This window comes from Prunus dulcis, chromosome 1, assembly GCF_902201215.1.
Source record: "Prunus dulcis chromosome 1, ALMONDv2, whole genome shotgun sequence".
Taxonomy (NCBI): Eukaryota; Viridiplantae; Streptophyta; class Magnoliopsida; order Rosales; family Rosaceae; genus Prunus; species Prunus dulcis.
Genome location: NC_047650.1, coordinates 37062864 through 37080546, shown reverse-complemented (window position 1 = coordinate 37080546; position 17683 = coordinate 37062864). Strand labels below are relative to the sequence as shown.

Sequence of the window (17683 nt, the reverse complement as noted above, 5' to 3'; positions counted from 1 at the left end):
TCAAATATGGTTTTAATATACAGTTAGCAGATTATACTCCATTAGTGAGAACAAAAGTATGCATCATTCACAAAAATTCCTAAACCATAGCATACTTGCATCGTATGATGCAGCTGTAAAATGTGCCACTTTGAATCCCTGACAACTTTCATGCTAACACCTTACCCAGCTGTAGCCTAATCTGTACAACTGCGCTTCCGTCGCAATCTGAAGATAATGCATGAAGTCCTACATGCGGCTAAACTTCCTTTTTCTATCAGCTTGAGGCAACACCTTCAAACAAGACGAGTCACTCCAAGGACAGAAGCATCCTTCTTGCGCCACATTCTAACAAAAATTTAAAACAATTAGACAAATCGATGCAATTAGAAGAGAATGCAATAGTCGTCACTGGGCATAACTGATAGAGAAAATGTGCATGATGCAAGGTAACACATGCAAATTCATGCACCAAAGTATAAACAACAATGTAAAGGCATGTCAATCCGTGCATACGCCATGTGTGTGATGAATGCTGTTTTGGTTAGTAGCTGCTGTGATCAAATGCAGATTCGTGATTGTAATGTTCAACACAGAGAGAAGAACTGTGTTGCATATGGCCTGGCTAGTTGGAGCTACAATATGGATTTAGGGGCTTGTGTGTTTGAGGACGCTCCTGTTTGGATTAGTTCCCTGTTAGCTGATGATTTGTTAGGATTTGCTAGATCTCGTTTGATTTGTTCTGATGTAGGTTAGTTGGTTGTTTTCTGGGGCTTTGCCTCCCCTGTGCATAAATGAAAATCCCCCCAGTACTTTGAAAAAAAAATTCTTATGTCAACATGGGTATTGAAAACTGGACAAAAATTGCAATCAACCCCAACAAAATTTTAGTCAGTGTATCACTGGATTGAATGTCAAGTAGCAACTGCCACATTACAACAAATCCTTTTCCTACCTTTTTCTAATGGATGGTTTGCTCAATAAATAATTCAGCTAACAAGATACCCTTGTACCAAGCACACACATGCAACAAGATATAAAACAAACTAACCTTCAGCCAGTAGAAAAATCCACGCAAAAGATTCAAAATTCTAGGGCGGTCGCTACCAGCAGCATCAATCTTTCTTGCCAGGACTGCAAGATTAGAAAACAAATTGATTAGAAGTTAAATACAATAAAATTGAAATAATGCAAAACTGGTAAGTTGTACACAGAAGCATCTGAAACAATAAGTTTCAAAGAAACCATGGCACATGAAAAAAGAATAATAATAATTTTTAGTCATTAAAGAAGTCATGTTGGAAAACACTCCCACTCCAAAAAAGATGCCCTACACCTCTCTTAAGATAGCAGTCCTCATTAAATGAGCTAAAAGGCAGTACGCAAAGACAATGGCATTACAGAGACAACAAGGCCTTACACCATCAATCAATTTACAATATATGCACATAACTATATTACTGAACTTTAAGTCATTAAAATTTAAACCTAAACCAGGCAATATAAGTACATATAGTTAAGGGATAAACGTAACAGGACTGACCCATAATGGGTCCAATTGAACTCTGGGGACCAAATCTAATAAGGCCACAGTTCATCCCTCAAAAGGTTGCAAGGAGAGGCTTGAGGATTCTACTAGAGAACTTCCCAATCAACAAGAATCAGAGTTCTATATAATCTAAACATGCATAATAGTGTGTGAAGCATCTAAATCTTTGTACTTCTGGTATTAAAATGTAAACAATACAAAATATGAATCTAAAGGAAGGGATCAGACCACATTATATACTCAATGCCCAATTCAGTTCATTGAACATGTATACGCGCAGTGGAGCATACAAAATCCTAGACCTCCTAAATATAAGAGAATCAGCAGCCACAAAAATTTTCATATTCAGCATACCCCATACGTACAACCACACCCCCCCCTCCCCCAAAAAAAAAAAAATTTGACAGTTGCAAGCATGGGAAAACAAATGCATTATAAAGAAAACCAACCTATGTGCTGCTCTCGATATGAAGCTCCTAATTTCCCTGCAACTGGGTAGGATTTTGTTCTTCCATTGCGCAGATTTCTGTCGTGATTTATTGGCCTTCGTAGGGTCAGTTCTTTCAAGAGCCTTTTATACTCTTCTTGGTCATAAGGCCGTTTAAGATCCTTCATAAGCCCCTTCCTAAACTGGGCATGACTTGTATCACAAGTTTCAACACACCACCCACTGTCTACGTCCACCTTTTTATTTTCAAAGAATTAAAAGTAGAAACAACCATTAAAAAATAATCAGAAGCCACAAATTAATAAAACTACGCATGCACGTGTGTGTATGTGTGCGTGTGTATGCACGTGATAGCATAAACTAGAAAAACAAACAAAAGCTGAAACGGGGGAAGATGCATACTGCCGTAAATGAGGTAAAATACTCATTTTCACTCTCCACATCCTCCTCAAGTACAACCGCCACTGGTCCACCAGTTGTAGGTGTATACACCACTTTTCCACCATATTTTCTTAGACCATCTAGAAACTCTTGATAGTCCATGTCCGTGTCTATTTGATCAGACGCAGCTCCATGGTTGTGTCCATTCTCAGCCAAATTAGGTGTTTTAACAGGAAGCCCCTTTGTCCCACCATCTGCACCTTTCTTATTTACATTCTTCTTCTTCACATGAGAACTTTTTAAAGTTTCTCGGGTAGTGGGAACCTCTAAACCATGGATTTTATTAGAACGCCCTTTTGTCCTATCAGAAACAGGATCCGGAGCTTCCACATTTACATTCTTCTTCACCCCTGAACTCTTTTTCTTTGACAGACCCTCTGAATCTTCCTGAATTCCCCTTGTTTTTTTCCTCATAGCATACCTAACAGATCTTGGGCTCTTAAACTCTTCTTTATTCAAAGGAATAACAGAATCGTTAAAGCAATAAATTTGTTCCCTCTTTATACCACCCCTCAAAGCTTTTTTTATTTCAGTCTTCTTTTTCATCTGAGATTTTTTCAAAGTTTCTGGGGTATCTAAAATGGTCTCATCTAGTTCCCCATCTTCTTGTTCAAACTTTATCAGCTCTAAATTCTCATTCTCTCGAACAACCACCAGTACATAGGAGCTTCCATCCTCTGTCAGATTTTCCAAGAACTTCTTATAGTCAGGATCCGCATCATCATCAACCCAATCACCATAAAGATCTAAACCATTCAATGACTTCTCAAAATCCTTATCCGCCATTTCTTCTTCCCCTTGGATACTACAGTCTCTTCTTTTCTTCGTGGCACTGAACCAGGATTTGGGCTCAAAATTCCTATCAGCAATGCACTTTCTCTTCCTCCTCCTGGCCAACCTCTTGTCATCCTCACAATCTCCCTCATAATCCTTCTTTAAACTGTTGAGCTCTCGTATCCCCTTATAAGGCGCCATTTACCAACAATCTGCACACAAAAAACCCTCTTCGTCTCTCCCCACACTACTTCCAAGTCAGTGACTGAGACGTTGCACTACCAAGCTTCTGTTTCAAAACACGTAGAAACAAAATCATATATCGATAATGCAAATATCAGAGCATGCATTGTGACCCACAATTCTGTAATGTTGATGGAACAGAACAACCCCCGTTTGGTTTCTCAGAAAATACAGAAAAATGAAAAACCCGTGACGATCCTGATTCCTACACTTTCTTTAAACAAAATAACAAAACCCACCATCATTAAACCTTAATCAAAGCAGTAAAGTTTAACACTTGAAATTCAGCACAATAAAAAAAAATTCCCGGGTTTTCTCAGGAACCAAAAGTTGGGCTGAGAAAATACAGGAAAAGAAGAAAAAAAAACAACGAAGATCCCAAGTTTTACACTTTCTCTGAACAAAATAACAAAAAACCAACATCAGTGAGAAACAAAAAACAAACACCAAAAACAGAGACTTTAAAATTAGCGCAATAAAAAAGTAAATAGCTTTCAGGTGTTTTCTCAGGAGGGATCTTGATGTTATGTCTTACCTAAATCCAAGCGACGCGAGAGATCGAGTTTGCACAATGAACCCTAAGATAAAGCCAAAAGCATCACTACACTTCGTCAGGTTTGAGGACTTCAGTCGACTGCACAGTGTATTTTAAAAAAAAATTTAATTTTTTATGAGCAAAGGAAAGATACAAGGAAAAGCAGCGAGGGCAACCCAGAGAAAGAGAATCCCAGTTCGCAGCCCTACCTGCAGCAGACGGAGGAAGATTATCTTTACAAAGATGACGAGAAGAAATTTGGTGCACCGTACTTGCAAGAGCGGCGACGTTACGGTTTTTAATTTCTCTAGAACGTTTCTCTTTTTTTGTTTGTTTTAAACTAGTTAGTCACTAATTGCCCAAAAAAAAAAAAAAACTTAATTACAAATCCTATGTTTCTAGGGACATTTTGAAAAAGGTCAAACGAGAGAAAAATATTTTTAAATATTTCTTTTTGCTACAAAAGTCCTGACCTTTTCTTGAATAAAGCTTTTATTAATTATAATTTAATTTTCTCTTATATGGAAAAACAAGCATTATAATAAATAAATAAAATATGGTATAACACTAACTTTCCTAATTGATGATTTTCTTAGAGCATTTCCAAGAGAGATGTCAAATATCAAACATCAAATTTTAATTTGATGGCTGATGTGACAATTTGACATCTTACACAGCTTTACACTCCACTCGATATGTCAAATTAAATTATTATTTTATTATATTTTAGTGTTGATTTATTTTTAATTAAAAAGAAAAGAAAAGAAAAAATAATAAAATATTCATTTGATATCTTTCTTTTGAGATGTCAAAAATAACATCTCAACCTCCAGCCTTTATTCCACATCAGCTTTGACACATCGGTTGGAGTGATGTGAGATGTTATTTCTAGCCGTTAAATGTCTATGTGGCACTTTTGACACATTGGTTAAAGATGCTCTTAGAGCAGCTCCAGGGGAGATGTCAAATACCAAACATCAAATTTAAATTTGATGGCTGATGTGGCAATTTGAGATCTTACAAAGCTTTACACTCTACCCGAAATGTCAAATTAAATTATTATTTTATTACATTTTAGTGTTGATTCATTTTTAATTAAAAAGAAAAGAAAAGAAAAAATAATAAAATATTCATTTGACATCTTGCTTTTGGGATGTCAAAAATAACATCTCAACCTCCAGCCTTCATTCCACATCAGCTTTGACACATCGGTTGGAGTGATGTGAGATGTTATTTCTAGCCGTTAAATGTCTATGTGGCACTTTTGACACATTGGTTAAAGATGCTCTTAGAGCAGCTCCAGGGGAGATGTCAAATACCAAACATCAAATTTAAATTTGATGGCTGATGTGGCAATTTGAGATCTTACAAAGCTTTACACTCTACCCGAAATGTCAAATTAAATTATTATTTTATTACATTTTAGTGTTGATTCATTTTTAATTAAAAAGAAAATAAAATAAAAAATAATAAAATATTCATTTGACATCTTGCTTTTGGGATGTCAAAAATAACATCTCAACCTCCAACCTTCATTCCACATCAGCTTTGACACATCGGTTGAAGTGATGTGAGATGTTATTTCTAGGTGTTAAATGTTTATGTGGCACGTTTGACACATCGGTTGCAGATGCTCTTAATAAACATTAATCGTGTGTTTAATAATCAGGAATTGAATTCCATCATTCCTTTGTTTACTTCGCATCAAGAAATTAAAAAATAAGTATGGCCCACACAAAATTAGGAATAATTCCTAATTTTGGAGGAATTCAATTCTTGGGTGGGAGGTGGTCTTCTAATTCATGGAGAACTAACCCATTAGGAATTCATCTTTTTTACCTATTATATTCTCACATAATTTTTAAAATTTTAAAATTTACCATATACTTTAACCCAACAACGAGGATATTTTAGTAATTAGAATCACTTCCTCCATTTGTGGTTTTTAAAGGCAAGGTTTTAATGAGGCCACTCTTGTTGCTTCACTAATGCCCAGTTTTTACTTTTTATACCTTGACATTGTTGTTTCAATACAGTCGTCTTTCCTTGATTAAAAAATAATAATAATTAGAATCACTCCTACCCTAATTCCATATGTTTTAAGAATCCGTAATCTAACTCCTCTCGATTCATATGATTTAATAAACAACTTCAATAGGAATCCGGAATCTAATTATCCTAAATTCAACTCCTCCTCAATTCAATTCCTCCTAATCCAATTACATATTAGTAAACATGTTGTAAGGTAATATTATCGTTGAAGATTCATGACTTTCCTTATTCTAAGTTAGTAAATATTAATTCAGTAAATAGTTGAAACTATGAGTCTTTTTTGTGTGTGTGGATAAATTGAAGGATTGCATTCATAATTGAGCCAAAAAAGTCACTAGCCGCAAATGGTCAATACAAACTAGCCACAAAGAGGCATTACAATAACGGCGCGGTCTAACATCAAAATTAAGACAATCTGGTGCGCCTTCATTAATGATCATGCAGGATTGAAGAAATTCTAGCATAGACATCCTAACTAAGATTGCAAACTAAGAATAATCAAAAAGAGATAAAGCTTGAAAAAACCAAGTCATAACAATACAAATAAAACTATCACAAATGAGAGATGAAAAGCTTTCACAAATGAGAGGTGAAAAGCTCTCACAACAGAAGAGGTGAAAACTACACAATGAACCCCAAAGAGTTTTTGTAACTTATTTCAAGCATAAAGAAACCGCAAAAATGATGGTGGTGGAGATCCGATGCCCAAACACAAGTGGAGATCCAACGCCGAATCTCAGCCATCTATGATAGTTGGAGGAAAATCATAACAAAACGAAGATAGATAGGGAAAACATTTTGTCTACGAAAATGAGGGAAGAAGATAGGGAGGAAGATAAAAAGGCACTTTCAAGCGAAGCACATTATTTTCCTCCTCCTTCAAAGTGAAAACGACTCTATAAGTGTTTTTTGGGAGAGGGGGGCTGGGGTTTAAAGATGACTGCTTTAAAATACTAAAAAATATATATTTAATAAGTATGATTACCAACAGAGTCTAGCTAAGTAGAAATGGTTAATGACTTGCAGGCTAGTGATTTCATGTTCAAACCCCTATGTCACACATTGCTAGAGTGTATGTAAGAAAATTCCCTCCTCAAATATCTATTGCTTTATTATTATTATTCTTATTATTTTAAAACTGTATGATTAAAAAAAGTTAAATTAGTACCAAATACTTATTGAATTAATGATATTTTTCTTCCTAGTAGTAATAATGATATTTGGTAAGTTGGGAAAAGGAGAAGGGGATATAATTTCTTCCTTTTATTTATTATTTTATTTTTTATGGGTAACTGAAGATATTATTAGGTGAGGAGGATTTGCTTGATAGCATATGCTCATCGCAAGTTCAGACAAATGTACCAACAGACAAAGACAAGGATTGACCATCTTCGACCTTTTCATGCTTTGCCTGTTTCTAACTCATCTTCAACCTTCAACGTTTGGTCTCCGAATTCTTGGTCCACTCATCTGCTTCGCTTGAAAGTGCCTTTTTTTTTCTTCCCCCTTTTTCCAAGAAAATATAATTGGAAAAAAAAAGAAGAAGGTATCATTAAACCAATATTATATATAGTCTATAAAAATAATTTTATACACTCATCATACAACTGTGTTGTAATTTATAAAAACCAATATTATATGGCTCAAATAAGTAAAATTATGTACATTTTAAATAGGATCGTTGGTTTATATTAAGATATAAGATTTGTAGATCGCTAGATATATTTGTATAAAGGAGAAATTCAAAAATATAAAACAAATTATTAACTAACACTTTGGTCTATGAGGTATTTCTCTTCTTATTGTTGCAATATATTCCGAGTTCAAATCTCCCGTATTCTAAAAAAACAAGGGACAAACAATTTGATAAAAAATATTTGTCCTATTTGCCTTTATACGGCACCGTATTGTTGCAAGCACCACAACCAATCGGAATTTCCGAATTAATTCGAAGGGCGAGAACGACGGCGTGAAATAAACGCCCACGTCACGGAGATACAAAGAGAGGCACGCAAACAGTGGGCCCAAATAACTAACATTTCGTGACCAGCACCAAGAAAAAAAAAAGCACCCATACAATACAAATACACTCCGTTTCTGTGCAAGCCACTCCCTCCACTTCCACCACCACCACCACCACAATTCCGCACGCAGCTCATCAGTTTCGCGCTCTATTCGGACTTTCGTCGAACACAACAAGGACTTCCATTACTGCGTAGTTTCTTCGCTCTTAGCCACAGAAACAATGGCTTCCGCGCTCGATGTCGCCACCGAGAAGCTATCGAACCTCGGCATCGACGCTTCCCCTCCGAATCTTCAGAAGAATCTCCACCTTCTGACCGCCGAACAGGTACGTATGGGATTATTGTTTTTGTGAACAATTTTGATTGCGTTGCGTTTTTTTTTTTGGGTGTGGTCTTGAGTGGGATTGTTGGTGAGTTGTAGATTGAGTTGGCGAAGATCCTGTTGGAAACGGGACAGAGTCATTTGTTTGAGCATTGGGCGGAGCCTGGTGTTGACGATGAGGAAAAGAAAGCTTTTTTCGATCAGGTTTGGTGTTTTTTTTTTTTTTTTGGTCTCTATTTGCGTAAAAGATTACCTTTTTTTTGTTTTTTTCCCCCGGATCTGAAATTGAATTTTGTTTTGCAAAATTAGTGGAGTTGGATCTAAGTTACAGTTCGATACTCTCTGTGTAATCACCGTTTCTTTCATATAGCGTCCATTTCAACTCAATTGAGCAATGAAGATAGAGGAATGAAAAATGTTAAATCATATACATGATATGCTTTGGAACAAAGTTGGTTTTATAGAAAATTCAAAAACCAGAATTTATCCATGATTTAAACATTGTAATTAAACATGCTAGATAACACCATTGCCTTAAAAGGGCAGTGTTTCTGGAAAAATGTTGTTTTGCTGGTGGGTTCCGATACTCTTTTATTTTATATTTTCAATTGTCTTCTGATTGAAATTCACCACAGGTGACTCGGCTTAATTCAAGCTATCCAGGGGGTTTGGCATCATATATCAAAACTGCTAGAGAACTCTTAGCCGATTCAAAAGCTGGAAAGAACCCATTTGACGGCTACACACCTTCTGTAAGTGTACATAGGTCTCATTTATTTAAATATTATATACATTGGATAAAGTTGATGATTCTGGATAACTGGTATAAAACCATTGACCCATACTATTTCATTTGATGTCACTGTGCTATTACTATTGTTTATAGAACATTGGTTATTAAATGACTTCTGATCGACAACATGAAACTTGATAGAATGATACTTGAGCAATGACATTCCAGGTTCCAACAGGTGAAACATTGACTTTTGGTGATGACAGCTTTATCAGTTTTGAGGAGGCAGGTGTTAAAGAAGCTCGGAAAGCTGCATTCGTTCTCGTTGCCGGTGGGCTTGGGGAACGTCTGGGATACAATGGGATTAAGGTTTCTAATTCACTGTCAATTATGGTCACTCAGTTTTTCTGTCAATTTTAATACTTTCAAGCGCATTGCATCTCTCAAGACAACTTACAATGATTTTTATACTAATTATTTCTGATGGCTTTATCCGTACTCTCCTTATTGGTTTTTTTTTTCCTCCTCTCTGGCCTCAAGTGTCTTCTTCTCAATTTGCATCTTTGCCGTGTAGCATCTTCCTTCTGAACCAAATATCTTCTTAGTCAAGCAGGCTCTAGCCTTCATTGATTCGATTTTCAAATCATTTGCTCATATTTTTAAGCTTTTCACTGATGCATTTGCACTTTATTCAGTCCTCAATGTAGTATTTCTGATCTATTGTTGGCATTCTTGAGGTGTACTAAATTTATCTTATGGACATATTTCTTGACCAAACATTCCCATGACATGAAGCACTGTTGGCCTTGTGGGCAAACTTGAACATCTCCTGTGATTATATCAGGTTTTCATTTAATAAATTAGCTTGCAATTAATCTTACTGGGTTAGATAAATGCAAGTGGCTTGATGTGAAAACACATCTTCTTGTTGATACAAAAAATGCCAAAGTACTAATGGGGCTGATTACTTATTGCCACATATTGATTAAACTAGTGCCATTTATATTTTGCAGTTGGCTCTTCCAAGAGAAACCACAACAGGAATGTGCTTTTTACAGTATTATATTGAATCAATTCTGGCTCTTCAAGATGCTAACTCTAAACTTGCACCACCAGGTTTGTCACCAGCTCAGTATCACATAGTATGTGGTTAAAGTTTGTAGGATGCTAGTGCTACCTTTAATGTTGAGATGCTCTTTCCCCATTTCTACTTTATAGTGTCTCATGAATATGAAATACAAGATCTTCAAAAGCCAATGTCCACCTTGAGCTGGTATGAGAGCAGCATTCTGGAACCAGTGATACAGGGTTCTAAAGTTAAACTTTAGTCCTTTGCGTTAAACACTCCATTTGTGTGCGTGTGCTTTGTAACACGGGACTGTTACAGTGTTTGACCATGACCCCTAAATACTAGATCATCTAAGAAAAATTACAAATGAGAAAGAAACAAAGATGAAATATTAGAAAGATAATGATAGGGGAAGTTTCCTCTTGGATTTATCATGCATAGGAGATGATGAGGTGCCAGTCAGCATAGAAGAGAACATGGTACCATTACGTGGAACCCATCCAAGTTTCACATATAACTTTTTCTCTATTTGTGATGTGAGGAAAGAGCAAAAGTTCCATCCACAGATTTGTTCTTTTTTATTATTATTTATTTATTAAAAACTAGCACTTAATGCTGATGTGGGACCAATCTCAGCATGCTTAGATTATTATTATTTTTTAATTCTGACTCTCTTATTTTGCACCAGAAGCACATAAAACCATGCCAGATGCATGGTGAGATTAATTATTTGATGTGGCATAGGTTTCTAAGTGGTTGGGTTTTATTTATTGTGAAGGCAATTGTTGTGTTAAATTTTCTTGTCTTTTCAATCATATCAATGTTTATTTTCAAATCTGTAGGTGAATCCCAAACAAAAATTCCTCTGGTTATAATGACATCGGATGATACACATTCTCGTACACTAGAGCTTTTAGAGTCAAATTCTTATTTCGGAATGGAACCTACTCAAGTCAAACTTCTAAAGCAGGTACGTGTGGTCATTACTGAGTTGTTGAAGAAAGCTCATTCTAGATGTTATATGAATTCTCTAGAATTTTACAGGAAAAAGTAGCATGCTTAGATGATAATGATGCCAGGCTTGCAGTGGACCCACGTAACAAGTACAGGATTCAGGTAACAGTTACTCATACATGTAACTAATCATTATATTTCAGTGACTAAGGGTTTGAAGAACTTTGTTATTTTCTTTTCCCTAAGTATTCAGTTTGTCTGTTTCCTCTTCTTTTTCTCTTTTTGGTAGACCAAACCTCACGGGCATGGTGATGTGCATTCACTACTCTACTCTAGCGGCCTTCTAAATATTTGGTATGTCATTATTCATCATTATGGAATGTGCACAACTGCCACCCTATGATTTTACTTAATATTTATTATTGTAATTTCTGATTTTGGTCTTCTAGATTCTAAAAATCAAGAGATAGATGTCAATTGGTCTTCTGTGTGTGCTCAAAGTTTGCTGAATAGTGTGGTTAAATCTCTCACAATTTTTCTGGTCCTTAGTACATTTAAAGCTACTAATTATTCTGTGACTGATGACTGCATAATGAGATAAAGATTAAAGATAATGCTAAATTGCATTTACAATCTAGCTTTATTTCTAATTTGCTGCTAAAGTCTGAAGGCTGAAGTTACCTGTTAGAAATTTGCAGCAGCAGATAGGTTCTGCATGTATGACACTAATATGATACCATGATATGTGATTATTTATCATTTTACAGGCGTGAGGCTGGTTTGAGATGGGTTCTGTTCTTCCAAGATACTAATGGACTTCTATTCAATGTAAGTTGCTTTAATGCTTTCCTCTAATTCTTTCTAGCCATTTGAGGGGTTGTGGTTGGATGTATAATCAGAACCCTATCTTATTATATTTCCTAATTTGTAGGGAATCCCAGCGGCGTTGGGTGTCAGTTTTACCAGACAATACCATGTTAACTCCCTAGCTGTGCCACGGAAAGCAAAAGATGCAATTGGAGGAATTACCCGACTTACTCATGCTGATGGTATATAACACAATCCTTTTCCTTATAAGTTATAAGATATATTTTGATAATCTTCACAGTTTTAGGATTTGAATTGCTAACTTGTATGATGGCTGCCATTGTGTGCAAAGTTATTTTCAAGTGACTTTGGTTTAATTCTGATTCAGTCTATTCCAGTTCACTTTTGTTTTACTCCATACTTGGTGATTTAAGCATGTGCTTTTGTTTCCCTTGTTGTACAATGTTTAACCAATGTATGAAGGATGCTTCCATATTTCAGATGAATCAACCTATTCTTGCCACTCTTTTTCTTTGTTTTGAAAGTTCATCTGATGGCTGGCTGTGAAAATGAATGCCAATTACATCTTTGGGATTTATATTTGAAACTTCTTAATTTAATTCTACCTATAGAGAAAACTAGCACTTGGTTTCACTACTCATGAGACAGTTGCTTATTATGGAACTTTTCTTGAACATTTGGATCTTTTAAATTAGGAGGAAAGAGATTACTATAGATTTTAAGGTGTTTGCTTCTTTTACTTAATATTTCCTTCTGTAGAATGTAGATGGAATTTGGCAGATGTATATATGTATGTCTGTATGGAATTTTTAGATATCTCCAATCTACGCTGCTTTCTAAAACTTTAGTCTCAGTGTCCTCTAAATTTGTGTCTAAACCATGGTATCTAACTATTTTACAATTATGCTTAAATGTGTTTGGTGTAAAAGGTTATGTAGTTATCACATATGTCTTCATCTGCAAAACCTATTTCAGGGAGGACGATGGTGATCAATGTGGAGTACAACCAGCTTGATCCACTGCTTAGAGCAACTGGGTATCCAGACGGTGATGCCAATTCTGAGACTGGCTATTCTCCATTCCCTGGGAATATCAACCAAGTAATCTTCTGGCCAGATTTTCATCTCTCTCTCTCTCTCTCTCTCTCTCTCTCTCTCTCTCCACCCCCAGTCCCCCTTCCAGAAAAAAAGTTATGCTTTCTAACCATCACTAGTTTTATCAAAATTCCTGCCACTAGTTCAGAGAGAGGCGTCTATATTTAATTGTGTTTCTATTAACAGTAAATTGATAATGATAGAAATGTGCATTTATCATAAAACTTCCTGGAATTCATTGACATATCTTTAGATATCATTGATAGTGACCAATTTATTTTAAAACATTAAAACAGTAACTTTTTTATTTTTTCATTTGCAGTTAATTTTGGAACTTGGTCCATACATTGAGGAGCTCACAAAAACAGGAGGTGCCATAAAGGAGTTTGTTAACCCAAAGTAAATCTCCGCTTGATTAGAACTTCCCATATTTCTGCCTCTGTGCTTCTATTGTATTTTGTTAATTTCGTGCATAAATCAAGTTTTGAAGACATTAGGAGTTGCATTTACATTTGAAAATGGTTCTTTTAGCTGTTTTTTTTCCTTTCTCAAGTCATTAAAATCACGCTACTTCAAATCTTTTCCCTAGGTAATAAAGTAAAATTATTTATTTGCAAGTAGGAGCTCCTACTGATTTTGGATGATAAGGCATTATAAAGAAGTTAGATTCAGCATTATATCAGGATGGAACTGTTGCTCCAGAATTCAGAACGAAATACCTTTTTCCTCAAAATCTTGACATATATGATATATTCTTCATTTCTCTTGTTCTGTAATCCTTTGCTTTCCACTATAGATCATCCTATCTAATATTTCTGATCTTGCTGCAGATACAAAGATGCTAGCAAGACTTCATTTAAGTCCTCGACTCGGTTAGAGTGTATGATGCAAGACTATCCAAAAACTTTACCTCCAACTGCTAGGGTGGGATTCACGGTAATGGAACCATGGCTTGCTTATGCACCTGTGAAGAACAACCCTGAGGATGCTGCTCGGGTATGGAAATTAAGTACCCTGTTTCCAGAGATTCTTTTTATGCTGTTTTACATGCTTAGCCAAATTTCTGAGAATCCATGTTAAGAAAGAATTAAAAACTCTGCTGCTGAATCCGCTTTTACCATAGCAGGTTGGTGTTTGGGGTTGCCAGTTTGATTTTATTTCTAATTATATGCTTGAATCTAACTGAAGGTACCAAAGGGAAATCCATATCATAGTGCAACTTCTGGAGAAATGTTAGTTTATCGTGCAAACAGCCTCATTCTCAGAAAGGTAAATGGTAGTAAGAATAGTATTTTGACATCATGATGCTTAGGTTTCTTTTATTGTTATGCCACACCCACATGTTCCCGGAATATTAGCATGCCATACCTTTTCTGGAATAGTTGGAGGATGGTGCATTAGCTCTTTACAAGAATCAATTTGGTCTTCTTACCCACGGCTTCTGGACGAGGAAGCCCAGGGGAGCTGCTATTCTGATTACCAGACTATCATCCTCAGTATATGATTGTAATCACTTTACAGAACAATAACACTATCAAATCAGAAGTTAGGTATCCAACCTGTGCTTCACAACAACCCAACAAGAGAAGAGCCTCCCCAATTGAACCATGACCTAGGGACACTTTAGGGCTGTTTGTGTTTCCATTTATTTGGGTAGTCTTGCATTCTACATGTAGCGATGCATGCACAGTTTTAATAAATGTTGGTCTACATGCATGCGTAAGAAATGTTCAGTTGCTGTAGAAAACCATCAGTGCCTCAATAGAACTAGTAACATGATCTAAACCACAGATCTACAGATCTACAGTGATTCTCTCTCAGAGTTTAAATTTGGGTTTCACTTTTATGTCTTTCAGGCCGGAGTCCAAGTTGCTGATCCAGAACAACAGGTGTTCAACGGCCAAGAAGTAGAAGCGTGGCCTCGCATCACATGGAAACCAAAATGCGCTATCACTTTTACAGGCATAAAAAGCAAAGTCAGTGGAAGTTGCTCAATTTCTCAGAGATCCACATTGGTTATTAAGGGCCGCAGCGTCTTTATAAACGATCTCTCCTTGGACGGGGCTCTTATTATTGATCCTGCTGATGATGCAGAGGTATGTGAAGAATCTAAAATTTGATTTCAAAGTTACAAATTTGCACGGATTGGTCAATATGACAGACTTTAGTTTTTATTTTTGGAATAAATAAATATTACTTCCTAACTGCAGATAAACATGCACAAGTTCCACGTATGTAATCAGAATAAGCTAAAATATCATCAGCATTAGCAAATCCCCTAGCCTGTGCTAAATTTTCGCATATTGTAAGAGTTACCATGTATTATGCTCTTCACAAATGCTTCCTGCAACTCAAATTTGTGAGGACCCAAAAACATAAGTGTCAGGCTATCTTCGTATCCTCTGAATTTCCTTGGTGTCTAAATCAGCTCACATATTTTCCCGTTTTGCAGCATTACTTATCCCGTGGATTTATGTTTTTAATATAACAGAGGCATTTTAATTAAAAAGAAGGAAGTCTCTCTGTAATTAAAGCATATGGTTTTGTATGTTTATATAATGTCACCTTTTAACAGGTAAAAGTGGAAGGTTCAGTTCAGAACAAGGGCTGGGTCCTCGAACCTGTCGATTACAAAGACACTTCGGTACCTGAGGAACTGAGGATAAGGGGCTTCAGAATCAACAAGATTGAACAGCTGGAGAAGAACTAAACAAGTGTTATTGTGATCATGGCATGGAGAGCCTTGAAGGTGATACTTCTTCATAGCCTGAATTTTTTATCTTTGTTTATTTTCTTTCCCCTTTGTAATTTGCCATTACCAAATTGAAATGCAATATATTTTTCTACAAATAATTAGTTTGGCTGTCAGATGAAAACTTGGCATGGTTTTTCTAAATTTGATTAGTTCTCTCTTCTTCTTTCTCTGTGAGACAGAATAATATTTTTTTTTGTACAAGCGATGGTCTAAATTGAAGGGAAGGAGGAGTTATCACACACACACACACACACACACACACACACACACACAACTAGATGTCATGGGTGTTTGAATCTGAGACCTCTTGTCTGTAAGTTAAGACCCTTTTCCGTCGGGCTAGACTCCGTTGGCGTGAGACAGAATAAATTAAATGATGGCATTTCTTGCAATATTCATTTATGTCGTTACTAGGAACACAGATATTGATTCCTTCTTTCAATATGTGGCTTGCAAGAGTTCAATTATTTTTTGTATTCGTTACGTGATTCTCATTTTTAAATTCCATGCTTCCCTCGTCGTGCCGTTCTAGAAATTGTCTTCTACCTCTTTTTTCCCCTTACGAAATGAAATGGAATCCTTATAATTAAGATCTATCCTAAACCTTTACTCAACTCATGTTTGCTGATGACTTTTTATTTATTTATTTGGCATTTTATATACAGAATTATTTAAATCAGTCGGTAGTTTCTCATTCAACCTTATTATTTCTTTGGGCGGTTATGGACGGTAGCTCAATTATGTCATGCCACCCCTACATATCAAAGGAGAAGACTTGATGAGAAGGTCTCTTATGAGATGATTAATTATGTGAGGAGGGAGATATGCACAAATTATTCCTCGAGTTTGGAATCTTAGAGGGAGCGGTGTTGGGTTTAAAACGAAGGGTCATTCATGACTAGTGCTTGTAAGAAAATGAGTTACAAAGTCAAGTCTCTCTTTTAAGTTTTCGAATCCATGATTTCCCCCTTCTGACTAAATGTATATATCATAACCCTACTATCAATTGGGTCTAAGAATAAATAACAGAGGAAAAACTTCAATTGGGTCACGTCTCAACGAAAGCAAAAGGAAAAGAAAAAGGGAACTTTGACATTCCTCAAGTGCCAAGCCGATGAACAGAAAGACAGAAATTATTGTCATAAACTTTGTTGACCGACTTTGACATGAAGCGTTTCTCTGACGTAAGTTGAAAATTATTAACGTGTCTGTTTCATGTAGATTTCTTCCTCTTTGTGCATCGACAAGACTAAATTACCAAAAGTTTCAGTGCTTTCGCTTATTGACCTAACCTCACCTCACCTCTCGTATCTACCAATAGCCATGTGCCCCCTCAATGACCCCAAAGCGGAAGACAACCCTTGTCCTACTCCTATCTATTATAATTATTGTATTATTGCGTGGTACTACTTCGACCAAAACAAAGCCTACCAAATAATAAATAAAATAATTTTGGAAATTAATGATAATAATTGTGAAGAAGAAGCATGATACACGAGTACAGCCACGAGATAGTTCCAATTTTTATTTATTTATTTGTTCACAAAACAAACAAATACAAAATACATCTCCGGGACCCCCAATGATTTTTTTAAAGCTCTAATGTTAGAGTGTGTGGAATGATATGGTTTTTTTTAAATCTTTTTCTTTCTATACAAACTATACTAAGAAAGGGGAATTGAATCTAAGACCTTGAGTACAAGAATACTCTTAACTATTTGAATTATAAACACCTTGCGTGAAATGAGATGAATTAAAGGCCGATATTTGAGATTCACTCATTAAATACACACCTCTAGTAACTTCTAATAAATCTTTTTCTGGATTTCTGGGTTTCTGCGTTTTGTTACCGTCTTCTGGAAGCCCAAATATGAAGATGAAAA

The 17683-nt window shown here is 35.9% G+C and overlaps 2 protein-coding genes across 5 annotated transcripts; one reads left to right on the top strand and one right to left on the bottom strand.

Annotated features, from left to right (window-relative positions):
* Window positions 1-7: 7 nt before the first annotated feature.
* On the bottom strand, window positions 8-4277 carry LOC117614596. 2 transcript variants are annotated; one of them, XM_034343464.1, is made up of 6 exons: window positions 4179-4277; window positions 3970-4068; window positions 2379-3480; window positions 1978-2212; window positions 1031-1113; window positions 8-327 (listed from the first exon to the last, which is right to left on the bottom strand). In XM_034343464.1, exons 3-6 carry the CDS (start codon window positions 3390-3392, stop codon window positions 229-231), a joined length of 1431 nt encoding a protein of 476 aa, XP_034199355.1. In that variant the 5' UTR covers window positions 3393-3480; window positions 3970-4068; window positions 4179-4277; the 3' UTR covers window positions 8-228. The 2 variants fall into 2 exon arrangements, with proteins under 2 accessions (XP_034199355.1, XP_034199356.1); XM_034343465.1 differs by having other exon boundaries at window positions 3970-4012; window positions 4179-4235.
* Window positions 4278-8073: 3796 nt separating this feature from the next.
* LOC117614229 (UDP-sugar pyrophosphorylase) lies at window positions 8074-16851 on the top strand. Of its 3 annotated transcripts, none has more exons than XM_034342967.1 (17): window positions 8075-8371; window positions 8467-8571; window positions 9003-9119; window positions 9329-9469; window positions 10114-10216; window positions 11012-11139; window positions 11214-11285; window positions 11413-11477; window positions 11891-11951; window positions 12055-12172; window positions 12927-13051; window positions 13368-13444; window positions 13876-14041; window positions 14234-14314; window positions 14902-15141; window positions 15621-15794; window positions 16534-16851. In XM_034342967.1, the coding sequence occupies exons 1-16, from the start codon at window positions 8267-8269 to the stop codon at window positions 15753-15755; spliced, it is 1839 nt and encodes a 612-aa protein (XP_034198858.1). In that variant the 5' UTR covers window positions 8075-8266; the 3' UTR covers window positions 15756-15794; window positions 16534-16851. The 3 variants fall into 3 exon arrangements, with proteins under 3 accessions (XP_034198855.1, XP_034198858.1, XP_034198857.1); XM_034342966.1 differs by having other exon boundaries at window positions 16466-16851; XM_034342964.1 differs by lacking the exon at window positions 16534-16851 and having other exon boundaries at window positions 8074-8371; window positions 15621-16194.
* The last annotated feature ends 832 nt before the right edge of the window (window positions 16852-17683 follow it).

Coding starts and splice junctions, on each gene's coding strand:
- LOC117614596 (XM_034343464.1), bottom strand. CDS start 3,392: ATGGCGCCTTATAAGGGGATACGAGAGCTCAACAGTTTAAAGAAGGAT. Junction 2,213..2,378: donor ATTTTACCTCATTTACGGCA/GTATGCATCTTC, acceptor GAAAATAAAAAG/GTGGACGTAGACAGTGGGTG. Junction 328..1,030: donor GATTTTTCTACTGGCTGAAG/GTTAGTTTGTTT, acceptor AATTTTTGTTAG/AATGTGGCGCAAGAAGGATG.
- LOC117614229 (XM_034342967.1), top strand. CDS start 8,267: ATGGCTTCCGCGCTCGATGTCGCCACCGAGAAGCTATCGAACCTCGGC. Junction 11,952..12,054: donor CTAATGGACTTCTATTCAAT/GTAAGTTGCTTT, acceptor CCTAATTTGTAG/GGAATCCCAGCGGCGTTGGG. Junction 14,315..14,901: donor ACAGCCTCATTCTCAGAAAG/GTAAATGGTAGT, acceptor TATGTCTTTCAG/GCCGGAGTCCAAGTTGCTGA.